Source organism: Hydractinia symbiolongicarpus, chromosome 4, assembly GCF_029227915.1.
Source record: "Hydractinia symbiolongicarpus strain clone_291-10 chromosome 4, HSymV2.1, whole genome shotgun sequence".
In the NCBI taxonomy this organism is placed as follows: domain Eukaryota; kingdom Metazoa; phylum Cnidaria; class Hydrozoa; order Anthoathecata; family Hydractiniidae; genus Hydractinia; species Hydractinia symbiolongicarpus.
Window position 1 is genome coordinate 5,977,837 of NC_079878.1, and position 18,220 is coordinate 5,996,056.

Genomic DNA, 18,220 nt, shown 5'->3' on the forward strand with positions numbered 1-18,220 from the left:
CTTGGAACTCGCTAAAATATTTCGCGTAAATTAATCAACTTGGTAGTACAATTTTTTTGCAAGGACTGATTTTTTGTTAAGGCTTTGGAGATGTTTTACGATATTTCAGCCTGGTGTGTAATACACATTATGTATATATATGTGTGTATATATATTTCGCATGAAAAGGCATAGTTACAAAAAACTGTGTAACCTGCAGAATAAAAAGGACAGTGAAACCTTCCAACAGTGGACATTCAAAGCGAACACCTCCATATAACCGACAAAAAGGAGGAATTGACGAACAAGGTTCCAATTAACATTAACCCTTAGAACTTTAAGTAAGGTATTGATTTGACACAAAATCGATGTTATAATCAAGGTTTAACTCAATCACCTCAATATCGGTTCCTTATACTGCCCACAAAAAAAAACATGTAACAAAATAGTAACAAAAAATAAAAATAAAGCATGTTGTTTATAAAAGCATTTAAATTTGAACATCATATACAACAGAAAAAAATGAAGTTACAATTTAACCAGAATCATGTCTTTGGGAAGTGACCAACAAAGAACATTGGGAAGAAAATTTGTTCGAAGAAAAAATATCATATACTGCAATTCGCTACAGTTCATTGACATCGAATTCTTGCAGTAATCAATGTAGAAAGTCAGGTGTTTCTTCAATCGCATTAAACAGTAGGAAATAATTTTTCTTTGAAATAATAACCATTTACTTCTGTATTAACTTTTATTCTCGGCGTAAATTATCAAGCCTAAACAAGAAAAAATCCGATATGCAAATAAAAAGGCATTAAAGTTATCATGGCTTAGAGAGTGGCTTAGAGAGAAAAGAATAAATTTTATACGCTATCTGCATAAAGTGACGATCGCACGACCTAAGATAAATAAATCTTGGTGATGTTTTTTATAACTACCTGGCTTGCAAATCAGCATCTTCATCAGACGCTCCTATTGCGATGGGCTGTTGTCCTGCTTTCTGACCTGCAGGCAATTTTCCACCCGCTGATGGAAGCTCTGATAGCTGAAATAAAAGCAATACATCATACAAACAATTAATCTGAATCGCTTTGCGTTTATTGAAGGTCTCAAGATATTTTCTGCCCGTGTACAGAGATATTTGGAATATTCATGATTTATGAATTTCATGCCCAATAATTCTTACTAATAATATATCTTTTGTGTAAAACTTTATTCAGGTGTAAAAAAGAAAAGAAAACAAGGACAGGCTGGCCAAACTTACTGACAATAGAAACTACTCAAAGTTAGAAATATTTTACTGCAATAACAGGGGTTGGATCACACAGTTTAACTATTATACGTTATATGACTCTTACCTGATCTGTTAAACCTAGACCCAACTCATCAAGAACTTGATTCACCACAGCATCACTAATAATAACAGAAACGAAATATCGTTACAAATATTGCCAGTGTAGTTAGTCCCTCAATGATTGGAGAATTAAAGAGGATAGAAATTAAAAGTCAAAAAATAATTCAAGATGGTAACCTCTCTTCATCATCTTCTTCATCACCAATCACATCATCAACAGCATCATTCATCATTTCTTCCTTCATATCCATGATCTCAGACTAGAAATAAATGTTGGTATGTTTTGAATACGAGGCTGAATCAATAGGTTGAGGCTTTTTTAAAATCGTCAAAACATTTTATCGGGAGAACTCTTAATAAAACTTTAGGCCACTCTATTTTGAGATTTTGAGATTTTTTTTATCACAATAAGGTTAAGGCTACAGCGTGTTTTGCAAAATATAGATTCGATGAGTCTATTTTTATAGTAAAACCTTTCTGTAGCACACACTGTCAATTAAGTGCTCATAATAGAGGTGTCGGCCACTTTCGCGGGCAGAAAATTTCGCAAATTTCGGCTAAATTCAAGTTCATGTCGCAAAATGTTTTGAGAGCACTGATTTGCGAAAGTTTATAAAAGCAAACAAGTTTTTTCTTTAATTCACGATAGTTAAAAAAACTTGCCAAGGATGGTCTATATGTTAGTTTCAATTTTATACTCTGACAAAAAAACTATTTTGAGTTTTAATCCTTATTTTTTTTAAATTAAATTGGTAACTCAAGGAAATTTAAGCTCGCGAAATCTTTTAATATGGCTCATCCGCTAATGTTAAAGCTCGCAAAACATGCATTAAATTTGCGATCATTTCTGTCTGCGAAAGTTTCTGCACTAAAAGTAAAGTTTGTTTTCAAATTCGCTTATATTACTTTCAAAACCTACTTTGTTAGGGTATAGTAAATTCAACCTAAAAGTATATCAGTGAGCTGATTTTAAAAAAGAGGGATTTTTATTACAAATAACTTGGTGAGATCTCATGTGTCAAAAATGCACATTAAAGCTAGGTTCACACATCAATGCGATTAATGTGTGCAAAATCATGTTATTTGCATGTAATAAGGATTCTTCGTGTGATCAGTCCCATTATTCGCATGTTATGTTCTTCCTATGTTGCATGCCCATCATTAAAAATATCCTCTACGGCATATCCCAAAATGCATAGTGAAAGGGATGCTAACATATTATAATAAACACTATGAAAGTAAATGTTTGTTCTTAACATATAGTATTTGATGTAAACTCAAGGTTAAAACCTTCTCGCAAGAATTTAACATTTACACAAGAATAATTTTATTTGCATTGATGTAAACTCAAAGCCTTGGAAATAATATATTTGGAAGGAAGGGCGCAACACCAAGCAATAAGGAACGCCGTTTTTATCAAGTGACACTGCGAACTTGTCAAAGTTTACAGCCAATTTAGGATGTCCAAAATCTTGAAGCGTTTTAATTTCGGCTGATGTCAGCATTCCCTAATTCGATCATATTTCGGACTATTTCAGGTGATGAAGTGGATTGTTCCATAATCTGGACACTTTTGACCTGGTTACTCGGGCTACACCCCTGCCAAATTAAAACTTCCGCAGCCTACCAAGTAATGATGTTTTTCTATTTTAAGAAAGGGCTGAAAAATGGACAATTTTCCAAATATTATTTTCAGGATTATAGCTTTAAAGAAAGTAAATCATAAGTTTCTTTCTTCCTGGGAGTTATTTAAAAGAAAACATAATAAAATATAATAAAAATATGTTTTATTCAAATACTTAATAATAAAAAATACCTGCTTTTCAAATTCCATCATAATTTTTTGTATTTGTGGTAGCTTTAACTGTTTGTTCATTGATGCCATAGTCTAAAAAGAAGTAGATGTTTAATAAAATAAACTGTTGGTTGATTGTTAACAGGATTTTAGCTAGACTTAACAATCAACTATATAACAACATTAGAAATTTATTTCTTTAGTTCATACGAGAGAAACTATTACAATCTTATTTTAAAGCTGCTTGGCTGGCTGACCCAAAATAACTTTTGGTGTTTTTAGAAGATGTTTATATAGAGTTTTACAAAACATATAAATTTCTAGGAAAAATTTGCAAATGCCAAAAGCTAAAGCAAAGAAGGTTCCATTCAAATAAATTATCAGTCGCTATAGAGTTGATACTATAATACAGATGGAGGAACAATAAGATAAAAAACATCACCTTTGCACATCCCTTCATAGCTTGAGCCATTGCATTATTCGAACGGAGAGTCTAAATGTTGTGAAACATAAAAGCATTGAATTAAAAGTAGCGAAAATAATTACACTTTTGTTGTCTACACAACAAAGTTGTCTTTGTCACTGCCTAAAAAATTGAAATCAGTGTCCTCATTTTTTTAATTTTACCAATCTGAAACATAGTTGGTATACAGATCAACCTTTATTTCCCTGTCAATTGTTTCACGAGGTGAATTGTTTCATTTATTAGAGGGCATGCCTTAATTAAACTCTATAATTTTTTTAGGAGAGCTTTTGAGATAAGGATATATCATGTATATTATTTCTTTTTCAAGAATGGATTCAAAACAGATAGACATTTGGAATAGTGTATCTTGTGAAAACTTTTGAAATGGTCATTGTGCAAAAGTCTGCCCAACAATGTTCAGATTTTTGTGAAATTTTTACAATTAGATTGTGTAGATCCAGAAGGGTTATAATTAATAATCTATTTGAAAAGATGTAACCTTATTTTATGTTAAAAGATGTTAGATATTTTCGCTCTATTAAAGCTTATACTATTTTGAATATTTTCTCTTTTAAAGCAAACATCTACACACAAAAAAGAACAGAGTAACAGCATTAATAAGGACACACTTGTTGTCTTTCAATGAATCTTATAAAGCTGGAAAAGATTGTACTCTGATAAAGTTGGTAAATATAATTTCTTAAGCTGACTATCAGTAATAAAACAGTAATATAATAAATAGCAAGTACTTATAATAGTCAGAAAAGTTTAGGTTTTACCTGTATTTTTAATGAGACAGCTTGCAAGTTTGCTTTCATTAATATAAACTTTTTAACGTATCTTCTAGTACGTACAAGATCTTTTGCCATTATTTTGACTGCATCCTAAAAAAAGAAATCAAATTTAAACCTCTAATTAGTAGTTGCATGAGAGTAGATATTTCTTCCTATGATAATGGCCGTATTTTGGATGTAAGTCAAAAGCGAATCGTGTTAATCACGAAATTTCAAGCTACAAAACATGAGACATGTTTATTGACTTTGTTGGGACGAGCTAATTCCTGTGGAATTTCCATGGGCTAACGAGTATTTTACATTATATTTGTTTTGCTGCTTCTAAGGCTGTCTTTAAATATTTTTTGTTTGACATAACTAAACCAACCTTGACAGAGTATTGCCAATATTAAAAATTTGACTTTATTAATAGAGAAAATTGTTTGTAATTTTAATAACTAAGGATATATATCACGTGCAAAATTTAATTTAAGCATGCAACACATCTTCCTCATCATGGATGGAAATATTTTAGTTTCTTTGTAAGTTGGCCATAAAAATTATTTCGGCGACCGACCAACCCTATATTCTTCTACGTAACTTTGGTTATAACAAACAAATAATTAACAAAATTACCTAAGTAGGCCAAATGTAAAAACACTTTATTGCCCTGTATAATTTACAGTGTTGTTATGCACAATTAACAATTGTCTTATGACAAATTAATTAATTTGTAACAAAATTTTGTAGGAGGTAAAACAATGCATTGATTTATTATAGGTTCTGTATATAATTACCATCTGTCCCTCTTTCGCCATTTTCTTTATATCTGCTATTACTTTCTTTTCTTGATTCTCCATCTTTGTCCTTTCTCTATCTAAATCCCTATGAAATAAAAGAAACCAACAACGCTTATTTAAAATTATTTTCAAGGGACAAAATGCATTTATTGTCAAATTCTAACTTTCATATTATATTATATGGGTTCTGTTATCTACTGAAAATTCTCTATTTGGTTCCAAACTATCCATGTATATAGTTTAGAAATATGCATGGAGAATTACAGTTGTTGCAGGGGTGGGGTTTAGTAACAATTAAATTGTACTTCAAAAACTATAAGTTTAAAAAAAATGTAACTCATTTTTCTTTAAAATAATCCAGCTGAAAATTTTTACCTTTTTAGGCATAAAGGTTATTAAACATATTGCGGTAAAGTGCAGAATTATAGCCTTGCATTATGATAATTTTAGTTTTACAACCAAAATAGACAAAAGTTAATACCAAATAAAATGTTGTTTTAATTGTCTGGAAAAAATGGAAAAAATGACTATACGAGCATATTTCTATAGTTCTGGACAATAACATGCAAAAGGCTATAAAGTAAATTTTCCTAACGGTTAAAAATATCTTTTATCTCTGGTTCATGAAAGTTTGTTTGCGTACATTTTTCCCTACATTTAAACTGAGAGTTCCTAATTTCTATGAAGTAAAGTTCTTATACTTTTTGTACACATGCGTACTCACAGGAATAGATGAAAAATATATAGAAATAATATGCTTTTACCTGATTGCTTTATTCAAGCTTCTTTGATGCTGTCTTAACATCTGTTCAGGAGTTTTCTTTTTACCAAATAAAAATTCCATTTTATATATAATTTAATGGTAAGGTGTATGTTATTTTTGAAAGTGTTTTTATTAATTATCTAAAAAGGATAATAATTAAAAATATATACAAGGTAGATGAAAAGTTTGCTACATCAAAAAATTGTTTGGCAGGTATATTCTTTTAAAACACAATACATAATTAAGCCCTTTTATGTATCCAATGAAAAAAATGAATTCTTGCAGAATCAGCACATTCTTTAGGCAAGCACTTCTGTTTTAAGATCATCATTTTCATGACAGCAAAAATTGGAAACCATACCATACAAAACAACTTTTTTCCCTTTCATATAAATATGATAGGTCTTTCATAAAATTAGCAACAAATCGCTGATAGCTGTTTTTAGCATTTAACAATCTCATGTCTCAATAAAATAACAATGCTCTTTGCGAGTAACAAACTCTTTGAATACATTCAACATCACTTGGTTTTTTATTCTTGATAACATTTTAATGCAAATTCAAGACCTTTAAGATATAATAATCAGCACTTATGCTAAACTTAAATGTTTCCCCCCCCCGACAGTTTTTTTATAACTCCTTTATGTGATGGCTATGATACCTACTGAGTTTTATTATATATCTATTAGACATCTGAATGCCAAATTGTTTGGTCCCATACCTCTCAGAGGTTTAGTTATTGGCTATTACATGAAACTACGCCTAAAAATCCTTATGAAATCCTTATAAACAGGAAAATATAATAACTCTTGTTAGGGTTGTTCTTAGGACTTGAAACTTACAACACGACTTTGTTTCATCAAATAGAATTCTCCTGTATGTTCAGTCACGTGAGTAATCCGATTTCTCTATTTAAAAAAACCCTGGACCAAATAGGGTTAAAGTAGCCATTTCAACCAGCTGGCAGCTACTTTGACAAAAACATGAGAGTTTTTCAGGCGAGTTACCTTAAGTGAAAAAAAAGTTTGCACAAGAAAGGATTGTGTAACTAAAGATTGCGAATTGGTTATACAATCCAGAAATTGCGGAAATTTAAAATTGTGAATTAAAGCAATGATCCATGAATTTTTCCACAAAATATTAGCCAATTTCACAATCATTAATTCCACAATTTTTTCTTCTGCAATATTTTCTTGTGCAATAATAGCTTGTCTTAAGGCAAGCGGTTTAAATAAATAAATTGGAATTTTACCCGAAAAAAGCCTGTGTAGAAAAAAATAATTTTGCTTGCTTGGATCTTAGAACCTTACGGGAACTTACTAAGTCCGAAAAACAAAGAGCTTAACTCAGCATTACTTCATCCTAGGGGAAAGATTGTTTAATAACGACAGGACATCAAGCCTTGTATCCCAAACGTACTGCAGACAACTTTGACTAAAAACATAACGGCAGTTATATACTGCAATGGTATCACTAACAACCTTGAGAGTTTGTCAGGGAGAACTCAAAAAGGCTTCATTTGATTCAATGAAAAAATACGTATAGACTTAATACGGAGTCACAAACAAAATTTATGCTGCCTTAAAATGTTGTCTTTATTGCAGCAAAGTCCAAGAAAGCACTGCTTTGCATTTCAGTAATTTGTCCAAAAAAATTTTCAGAAAAGTTCGAGAGTTACCAGAAGAAACCTGCGAAATTTAATTCAATAAGTTACTCAAGCTCCTCTTATATATATATATATACTAGTTGTTAGCCTGTGGAAAAATCTACAGGTTTGCCGGTCCTTTTTATACCGCATTGCGTGCGTCTCACTACTTGCGAAGCTAAGGTACCATTTTGCGTGACAGACAGACGGACAGACGTATACAGGTATTATGGCCTTGTCAGTGAGTCGTCACCTCTACCAGAAATCCTTAAACTGATGTAAACTTATTGGCAAGTCATCCATAAGTATTAATCAGTGGCTGTAAAAGTTACCTAATTACTCTTTCCTGATGCTGCTAGCTAAGTCAAGCATGATTTTAACAAGCACTGATCACAGATAACTACTAAAAACATGACAGGGTGGCGTTGCAACTTGGAAACACAAACATATAAACACAAAACATCCATTTTACTGGTGTTTTAACTATGTGGAGCCATAACTTAAAGTTTTAACTATGTGGAGTCGTAGCTTAGTGGTTATAACTCTCGTACTTTGGGCAGGAGACTGAAGTTCGATTCCCCTTGGCATTGATTCAATATGGGCGAGTGAATATTACCATACCCTTTTGCTTAATCCAAGCAAGTCATATGTAAGAGAATTTAGGGAGATGGCACAATGTGTAGGCTGTTAAATGTTGCAGGGAGTTGTCTTCTGGTACAGCGCAGACCCTAGTAAATAATAATAATAATAATAATAATAATTGCGGTAGAACATTTAGCTATTTATTTAAAGTCATTTATATAGCTAGCTGCCAATAATTACTAAATATAACTTGTGTTAGATATGGATGACAAAATATTGGTAAGAGCAGTTTGTTAAACTTTAGCTAGCTAGAGCTACCTGTTAAGCCCCAGCGCAAGATTAGGCAGTTCTCAGTTTTATTTCCATGTTTTGGAAATGTTTTCGAAAGGTACCATATTTCTCCAAAAATAGAACATTCGGTCATTCATTTTACATTTAAAAGACCAAACTTTTCTAAATTAAAAATGCAGTCAAAGCTTATTATAAAAATTTCAAACGAATAAAATATCACTAAAAACATGGAAAAGTATGTCAAAAATGTTAAATTTAAGATTAACCTAAAATTTTTTACACAAGTTTTGCATTTACCAGGTCAGTTAATCAAGCACTTTTATTTTCGGTGCCGGCTACATCTTTATACTCCACGAATCATTAATGGCGTAGCGACTGCGGTAGAACATTTAGCTATTTATTTAAAGTCATTTATATAGCTAGCTGCCAATAATTACTAAATATAACTTGTGTTAGATATGGATGACAAAATATTGGTAAGAGCAGTTTGTTAAACTTTAGCTAGCTAGAGCTACCTGTTAAGCCCCAGCGCAAGATTAGGCAGTTCTCAGTTTTATTTCCATGTCAGAAGTAACTTCCCAATTCTCACAGGCCCCTTTCTACGCGATGCTATCTAAACCAATCGCGAATCAGTAAATAGATTAATTGTTATTACATTCATCATTATGAAGTGAAATAGCATGCCATTATAATGCCGTATGTGGTTAGGGGAGCCGTCCATACTCAAGTTACCATGCAAAACGTCAATTTGATGTTTTAAGGCAGTCAGGGTAAACACTTAATTAGGTGACAGTAGGCTAATTAGGGCATACCACCTATTTAGGCGACTCATTGTAACCTAGTTAGGCCATATGTAACCTAGTTAAGACATTACAATATTTAATGGCTTTTCACACATTCCTAAGAAAAAATCGCAAAAAATCTTTGTTCAGAATGGATAGTCTACGCGACCATGATATGATTCCAAAATTGTCACTTGTCCTTCGATATGTTCGTGCAACTAAGAATTATGTTACATTGAAATATATAACCTAATTAGGTTAAGTGTTGCCTATTTAGGTGACGTTTTCGTCAGCCACATTAATTTTTTCCTGCGGCGTGAATGGCTGAAATCCATTATTTAAAACAACAAATAGTGCCACACGAGTTTTGGGCCATAAGTTACCGATGCAAATAAGACGATAATTGGTCAAAATTATCTGCAAAGTGGACAGATTTGATTCACATAAAACTTGTAGTGCGAAACGCAATGATTTCGACATATTTGCAACAGAAAGTTTACGTTCGCCTAGTTAGACTACGGGTAGCCTAATTAAACTACATCACGTCGCCTAACTAAACGACTCGCCTAATTAGGTCATCTATCCTAATTAGGTGTTTACCCTTACTGTAAGGGACCTTCGAAAAAATTTTTTGGGCTCCGTTACCGGGATATCGCCGCTAAGGGGTGGAGGGCCTGAAGTTTGAAAAAAAAAATCCGCTTAGGATTGAGAAATTTCAAAAATTTGTTTGTGGCCTGAAAATTCTTTGTTGTTAGGGTGAAGGAATTTGTACCACAGTTTACCGTCGTCTGTATCTCAGGTGTAATTCCGATAACTTTTATCTACGAAACACGTCCCTGAGCCTTCCAAGATTTATCCGAATGTGTGTATTTCACAGATGGAAATCCGATAAAAGAGAGGGGGAGGGGATCTGAATCTTAGCGCCGATATCCCGCTAATGGGGCCCGCAAAGAAATTTCAGAGGCCCCTAAAAAAATAGACCCCCTACCCCAAGCATGGCAAGCCCACAAAACATAAAGATACAAGTAATTATTGATGTGTGGTATATACAAGATTATAAACTTTTTAGGTTTAGATTTAACAATGATATTAGCTACATTCTAAATGTACAACCTATGCCATTTTCTGACTGCCTCAATGGCCAACGATGACCACGTTAAGGACAAAATAATCTGTTTTCCAGATTTCAATGAAAATTTATAAAGAATGAAAATCTGGGAACAAGGTTCACATGAAAAATACATCATGTGTGAAATATCAGAGACCCAATTAATAAAGAAAAATATAATACAAATGTTTTCAAACACATTTATCATATCTGCAATGGATATTTTTCAATTCATCCAATGTTTTTAACAAGTCTGCATTGATTTCAAATTCACAATCATTACCTGGGATATACGTATGGTAAAGATAAACGAACCAAGATGGATACAGAAGATACTTTTTAAATAAACAAATACACCCCCTCCTTGCGTGGCAATTCGGGTATGGATGGCTTTGTTTAAACCATTCAAGACTGGCTAATTCCAGGCTCTTTTTCTTTTCTGCATTTAAATCTTTAATATGGTTTTAGATTGGTTTATTTTTGCCAATTGGCTAAAATTAAAGCGTATTTTTTCTACTGTGAAAAATCCATGTTTAACTTTATGCGAATATGAGCATGGAATTTGGGTAATGGATAATAATCTTTTTCGGCAACCACAGCCAGTTAAAAAAAGTTGAGAACAAAACTATCAACTATATGGGTATTCCTTTGAAGAGGAGCGAAAAAGTTAAATATCTTGGGGTAACATTTGATCAAAAAATGCAATGGGAAAAGCACATTAATGACATAAATAAAAAAATACTAATTAAATATTCTAAAATTAGAACCATTGCATCCTGTTTAACACCTCACACAAAAAACCTTTTAATTAATGCACTTGTCATGCCATATTTCAACTACTGCTCCTCGGCATGGGCTTGTGCCACCCAAGGTAGATTGGGAAAACTAGAAAAACGATTAAAATGTGTCCGTACCTTTCTTGGGAAAGAGAGGGAATATTCAATGAATAATTTACTTATCAAAAACGTTGCCATATTAGTTTTCAAAGCCATGAATCACATTGCTCCTGATTACATGTGCTCAAAATTCCTTTTGACAAAAAACTGTCATAATCATTAAACAAGAGGAGCTTCAAAAAACAGGTTCACACTTCCCTTGGTCAACACGGAATTTGGCAAAAAAGCCTTCCCATTTAGAGCTGCAAAAGTGTGGAATAATCTTCTAGACCAAGTGACCTGTGATGGAAGTCTGCTTTCGTTTAAGACTTCCATCTCTAATGTATTTGGCAAATTCTAATGGAGATCACTTTTTAACTTTTTAATTTTTGTTTTTTATTCTTTTTCTTTTCAATTTTCACAGATTATAAATGTTACTATGTTTGATTGAGCTGAGGCAGTCTAAGGTTTATCATTTTTTGTTTCTTTTTTGTTCTAGTGGCCCCCAGTAGAAACAATCCACTAACTATAGGTTTTTGTGATTTTCTGGGCTAGCCACTTTAAATATTTATTATTATTATTATTATTATTATTATTATTATTATTATTATTATTATTATTATTATTATTATTATTATTATTATTATTATTATTATTATTATTATTATTATTATTATTATTATTATTATTATTATTATTATTATTATTATTATTATTATTATTATTATTATTATTATTATTATTATTATTATTATTATTATTATTATTATTATTATTATTATTATTATTATTATTATTATTATTATTATTATTATTATTATTATTATTATTATTATTATTATTATTATTATTATTATTATTATTATTATTATTATGAACACCTAATTAGGATCCACAAAAACAATCACCAATTAAAATAAACATCAGTCAACACCAGAAGCTGTTTGACAATTGTATATAGATAAAATTGAATGATTAAAAAAAGTTTACCCTGAGCTAACGTTACAAGGGTGCAGGCTAGGCAGAAAATTATACAAAGTCCATATACCTATATGGCTCTTAAGTGTGTGTCGCATTTTGAAAAAAAAGTCAAAATTTTGTCCCAATAGTCCTGCATTTATTTTAAAAACTAAGGAAATATTCTTTTTGTATTTTGTTGTATCTTAGAACCTTATAGGGACTTTACTTTTACCTGTCAACAAAAACTGCATGTGGCAAGAGTGTTTATTAACAATCAAGCATTGTAATCTATAATATTGTGATATATTTCACCTCAGGTAAATCAGTTTGTAGCGATGCACTCAGTCAAACCCTCGAAGACCATCGCTGTTCTCTTCAACCAGGAAAAACGTTCCACAAGTTATACAAGTACAGAGTATGCACTGTTCCTGAGACTCAGCAAATGTTGTGTCCAATGCTCAATAATTCTTTTATCAATCATGTTTTCGCGTTTATTTCTTCGAGAAATGGATTAAATTTTAAGAAATGAAAAAAGTTATTCATTTATATATATACTTAAACTCCTCCTGGGTGATTTTTTTAATGGAAAAATTAAGCTAATTTTCTTCGCTACGTTTTTAGTCCCAACTTTTCGAACGTATTATAAATGCAGGAAACTTGATTGACACTGATAAAATACACACGCTACACTGGGTGCTCTTGAAGAATCTTGTTAGTAGCAAGTAAAACTTCGAGCAAAATATGGAAACAGTAACAGCTCGTTAAAGTTTCCTTTTTGATACTTATTTGCAGCCGTTAAAATTAGAATTATTTTATGTCGGCAATAAAACTGCCAACGTAAGATACATTTCAACTGATTTGCGTCAGTATTGCATCAGCAATATTTTTTTGTAGTAAAATTTTTCAGCTGGCAATAACTTTCGTCATTAACCTTTTATTAGGGCTAGACCTCTCATAAATTCGATGCATTGATTTCCTAAGACAATGACAAGAATGGAGTACAAGTCTTATTGACATACCTTTTGGATGGTGAACTTCGTTAGGTTATTAGTTCACTGCCAGCTGGCTTATTATGTTTCGGGAGGAACTCATTAGGTTAGGGCATCATTAGATGGTAATCGCAGATGTTGCTGGTGACATGCTTTAAAAATTCTTGTCACCAGCACAGTTTAACATAAAGCAAAACTGTACAGGAGACCCAATTCTTAGAGTCCTCGCAGAACATCTCTGCAAACAAAACTGTGAGCTTGGTTGACTTTTTGCCTGCTGTGTCATGTGGGAGAAAGAGCTTCTGGACTTCTTTTTAATATGATATACAATTTTTTTTTATTATTATAACGAATTGAATGGCACCACAGTATTTCTGTTGCCTGAATAATTTTAGTTAGTGATAATGGCCTAACTTACTGAAAATCGAATGTAATTATTTTGTAGTCGTAAGGAGTGGGAGTAGCTCAAACAACACCAAAATTATTGCTATTAAAAAATTTCAGAATAAAATTACGTCAACATTTTTTTTGTCGTCGGAACTATGATATCTTCGTAAATTACGTCGGCAGTGCCGAATGCCGACACTAATTTTAAGGGCTGTTTGTGAAACAAGGTTGGTTTTGCAGACGTAATAAATTAATTTTCTTGGCATGCCAACCGTAGAAAGAATATAGTGTGGCATGTACAAGCTGGCTTCAATTTAATGAAGGTCAGTTTTCAGGTCAGCATTGCTGAGGGCAGACGTAGATTCACAGGGCTGGATACAATATAGTGAATAAGTCCACACAGTTCTGTTTACTTTGTTTGTTTGTTTAGACTGTCACATGTAATAATTAACCATAATAGAACACATACTTTTACAAGTCTTTAGACACTTAAAATAATTTTTTGTACAAAGGATATTAGGCTGCGTTCTGGTAAGACTTTAATAAAGAGCAATTCTCTGGGCAAAATTGCAAAATTATTGTTTACATTACATGATGTTCTGGTGCTATTCGTGGATAATTGACTTAGATTGACAACCTGGTTCATAATTTGGTTTTCATGGTCTAATATGTGATATAATGTTAACATAATATAGAACACAAAAGTCTTTGAAACAAAGTTTGGTGGAAGCTAGATTGTACTGAGGTTGCCATGTTTTATTTAAAGTTAAACTGAAGAGATTGATGTATGACTTCAGTTGCTACATATTCTAATTGTTGTTGATGTTATAATTCTTTCATAAGAAAGTTAGGCTCTATTATTATTTTAACTTGCTTATATCCACACAGAGAATTGGTTTTATTTCCTATAAATTTGCAATATATAGGAAGCAAAAAGAATAATCTTTTTCTAGTTATAAAGCGAACGCATATCTAAATTTTAGGTTTTTTGTGACTCATATGTATCTTGATTGTTTTCTTAGGAAGCATCTTTATACACAATCAAAGGGGTTGCTATTCTGGATAACGATGGAGATCGTATAATATCAAGGGTGAGCAATCTTCAATTTGCGTTTTCACAATATTAAGGCATAAATTGAGTCCAGCTGTATGATGGAAATGCAGGGTATAAGTTAGCACCAATGAGATAGGTAAACTTCAACCTCAAAAATGCTAAAGTTGTCCCAATTAAAAAAGAGAAAATTCAAAGTGTTTTCATACTTTTGATAATTTTTTAGAACACAAATTTTTGTTTTATTTTTTTTATATGGCTGTGTGCAACCTTTCTTGATAATAGGTCTAATCTGTTTGTATTTTGTGGAAGGCATCTGGAATAGCAGGCCAATCCATTAAAATCTTTGAATTTGTTATGGATTATTTGTCATGCAAACCCCAAACAAAAACTAGGTTTTCACCCACCTACTTCGATCACATTACCAGCACTTGCCTTTTTTGTAAAAATTTTGAACAAACGATCATAAGGATTTTTCTTCTTGTTGCTTATGTAGCTTGTTATTTTGTTTCAGTACTATGATGACACATTCCCTACAACAAAAGAACAAAAAGAATTTGAGAAAAGTTTGTTCCAAAAAACATCACGACAGAACGGTGAATATCCTTTTATTTACAAAATTAATTAAAATTAATTTTTAATGTGTGTATGAAAAGAAGTTCTGTTGGACAAACTTTTAGACATTTATTATTTTTCAGAAAAAAAGCCTATAGATTAAAAAATAAATATTTCCAAAACATTTCTGTGCCTATAGTTTTAAAAGATTGCCATGTAGTGAGATGTTATGTTTACAACTTTTTTTAAAATAAATAACTTCCTGAGATAAATGTTAATAAATTTCCTGAGATAAATGTTCACAATTTTTTTAAAAATAATTAACTTCCCAAGATAAATGTTCAGTACTGCCATTTTGGGGTATTTTTTTATTATCTTATTGTGTACCTAAGTATTTACTGTGTGCATCCGAACCTTGAAAGTCGCACATATTATAGAATCATTTTTTAAAAGACAGTGACTTGAAAACCTTGAAGTTGTTAAAAATAAAATTAAAATATACCTCGAAAAAAACCAGGAAAAGTAAGTTTTGTTTACTCTTGTTTTCTTTTCAGCTGAAATTATCATGTTGGATGGTTTGACAGTTGTATATCGAAGTAACGTTGATCTATACTTCTATGTTATGGGTTCACAGTTTGAAAACGAGGTGTGTAAAATTTATTTATTCTGTTTATGTGATGGGCTATGTCATCATTATTTTCAATTAATTTTGAATTGACGCAACTTAGTTATTATTGATTCTGTTATTTTTTGCTATGTTTAGTTGATCTTAGTGAGCGTTTTAAATGCGTTTTACGACGCAGTAAGTACGATGCTACGAAAAAACGTTGAAAAAAGATTTCTGATGGATCATCTTGATGCTATTCTTCTAGCTATTGACGAATTAGTTGATGGAGGGTATGTTTTGTAATTCTTTTAAGATTCATAAAAAGTTCCGATTACATGAACTGTCGACTATTAAGGTCAGTTCAAAAAATCGTTAACTCATTACTTTCACAATGTAAACAAGGTTTTGATATACCTATGTCTGTTGCTTTTTTTTATTTTTAATTTTTTAGTGTGATACTCGAAGCAGATTCTTCTAATATCATTCAGCGTGTCGCTATTAAGGTAGATTTTTAAACATTTGTCTCGCAAAACATTTTGTTAGTAATACTTATAAAAAAACATCGAAATCGTTCACTGTTTATTTCAGAACGATGTGGATGTACCCTTAACTGAACAAACAGTCGCACAGGTATGTTTTCACCTGCGTATTATTTCTAGGGAAGTGTCTTTGGTGGTTTTGTCTACGCTTCAACATCTTTATTAGAAGCATTATTATTAAAAATTATTGTACTAACTTTTCTATATTATTAAGAAAACGGTCCCATTTTTGACGTGTGGTGAAGAAAAATTATTTTTCTCTCAGGTTCTACGCAAAGCAAAGACGGAACTTAATAAACAATTCCTTAAAAGCTAATCACACATCCTTATTTGGTGTTGGTAAGAACATCATAACTCCAGTTAAACACACATCATTTCATGTCTGTCATTTCCGTCGTCCCTCATGTAATAAACATTCATTTCCAAAGTAATTTAAACTTGAATGTAGATCCGTTAAACAAACACAAAATAAGAAATTATTTTCATTCTTACAGCCATGAATTAATACCTATTAATACACAATAACCTGATGCGAAGGTCAAATTGTTTATTGAAGAGATTGTAAGAACGTTTTCACCTAACGGAAATTTCAAAATTTTAAGCGCTTTTTTGTTGCTTTACTAACACAAAGGGGCCTGTGTCAGCAATTTCAAAAGATTAATAACATAAAATTATGTGCTAGTTTTATTGTGAAGACACACATCCTGTTATTGTCACACTCGTCACTTTTTACGTCGTATAACTAGTTGTCGTCCGACGCAGGGAGTCTAACTCTTGATTCATTTTCCCGTCCAGTTATTTATGATCACACACCAGATAAACAAACTGTAGCAGCTAGTCGTTAGCCGTAACCTTTACCGTGCAATTAGCATTTAACTCTGCTGCTTGCTTAGCTGACAGAGAGATGTCATTAATTAATTAATTACCGTGATGACCTTAAACACAAAGAATTATCTGAAAATGTATACATAGAGCCTCAATTCTGTTTTTTAATGAGAAATGTAATATTTGAAAGAAAATTAAAACATTTCTAGCAAAAACTATTTTAAAATAATAATAAATAAAATCACCAGAAACTTTATTGTTTTGGACTAAGAAACTTCTGGTTAATTTAAATTGAGTTATATAATCTTAGTAATTGCGTGGTCAGCCTTGTTTCTTCGTAACTGTATTTCATGTCAAATCTTCTTTTTCTTTTAGGTGCTACAAACAGCGAAAGATCAGTTGAAATGGTCCTTGCTAAAATAACGTTATATGACTGTGTATAATACATTTAAGGTGTTGAAACATTTGGTTTTTAAAACGTTCCTGGAGGAATGAGCCACGTGTAGAAATTATTTATACCGCGGTGCCTGTTGTTACGTAATTATAGTTTTAAAGTGTGACTGAAAGCGTCTGATGGTCAGTTTATTATTTTAAATTTACTTTTTTATTTCAAGAAAATCAATCTTAAGTGTTCCTTGAGGCTAAATTATCCCACGACTGTTTGGCAGTGAAGCACGTGTATTTGAATCATAATTTTATTTTTGTTAAATTTTGGACAGAAATATAATTCAGGCAATTAAAATATTTATTTTTGTATTTAATGAGCGTGTTAGGTTGAAATCACGCCGGGTCATTAAACCCTAATAAAAGTTACTTTATCATTCATGGATGAGCTGATGACCTTATATGAATGTTATGTGCATATGGCGATGTTATCTGACTCATGAAAGCAGTAGCAAACTTTTTATCTCAAATTGAAGATAATAAGACCTTGGCGCTGCATTTACGGTGGACAAATCGTTCACTGTTTGAAGTACCGTAAAGTAAGAGCTATGCACTCAATTAGTTTCAGCATGTAATGGGAACGTCTTTTCAAGCAGGCGGTAATTCAAGCTGGGCGCTTATTTCGTTTGTGAGCCACTACTAACGGAAAC

The 18,220-nt window shown here is 31.8% G+C and overlaps 2 protein-coding genes across 3 annotated transcripts; one reads left to right on the forward strand and one right to left on the reverse strand.

Annotated features, from left to right (window-relative positions):
• Window positions 1-453: 453 nt before the first annotated feature.
• On the reverse strand, window positions 454-6,093 carry LOC130640957 (charged multivesicular body protein 2a-like). The gene is made up of 9 exons (XM_057447578.1): window positions 5,932-6,093; window positions 5,165-5,252; window positions 4,374-4,478; window positions 3,571-3,621; window positions 3,150-3,221; window positions 1,511-1,593; window positions 1,338-1,392; window positions 918-1,024; window positions 454-755 (listed from the first exon to the last, which is right to left on the reverse strand). Exons 1-9 carry the CDS (start codon window positions 6,009-6,011, stop codon window positions 731-733), a joined length of 666 nt encoding a protein of 221 aa, XP_057303561.1. The 5' UTR covers window positions 6,012-6,093; the 3' UTR covers window positions 454-730.
• Window positions 6,094-8,784: 2,691 nt separating this feature from the next.
• On the forward strand, window positions 8,785-17,870 carry LOC130640958 (coatomer subunit zeta-1-like). 2 transcript variants are annotated; one of them, XM_057447580.1, is made up of 8 exons: window positions 8,785-8,924; window positions 14,572-14,640; window positions 15,115-15,196; window positions 15,710-15,801; window positions 15,919-16,052; window positions 16,214-16,265; window positions 16,351-16,392; window positions 17,502-17,870. In XM_057447580.1, exons 1-8 carry the CDS (start codon window positions 8,907-8,909, stop codon window positions 17,547-17,549), a joined length of 537 nt encoding a protein of 178 aa, XP_057303563.1. In that variant the 5' UTR covers window positions 8,785-8,906; the 3' UTR covers window positions 17,550-17,870. The 2 variants fall into 2 exon arrangements, with proteins under 2 accessions (XP_057303563.1, XP_057303562.1); XM_057447579.1 differs by lacking the exon at window positions 17,502-17,870 and adding an exon at window positions 16,567-17,184.
• The last annotated feature ends 350 nt before the right edge of the window (window positions 17,871-18,220 follow it).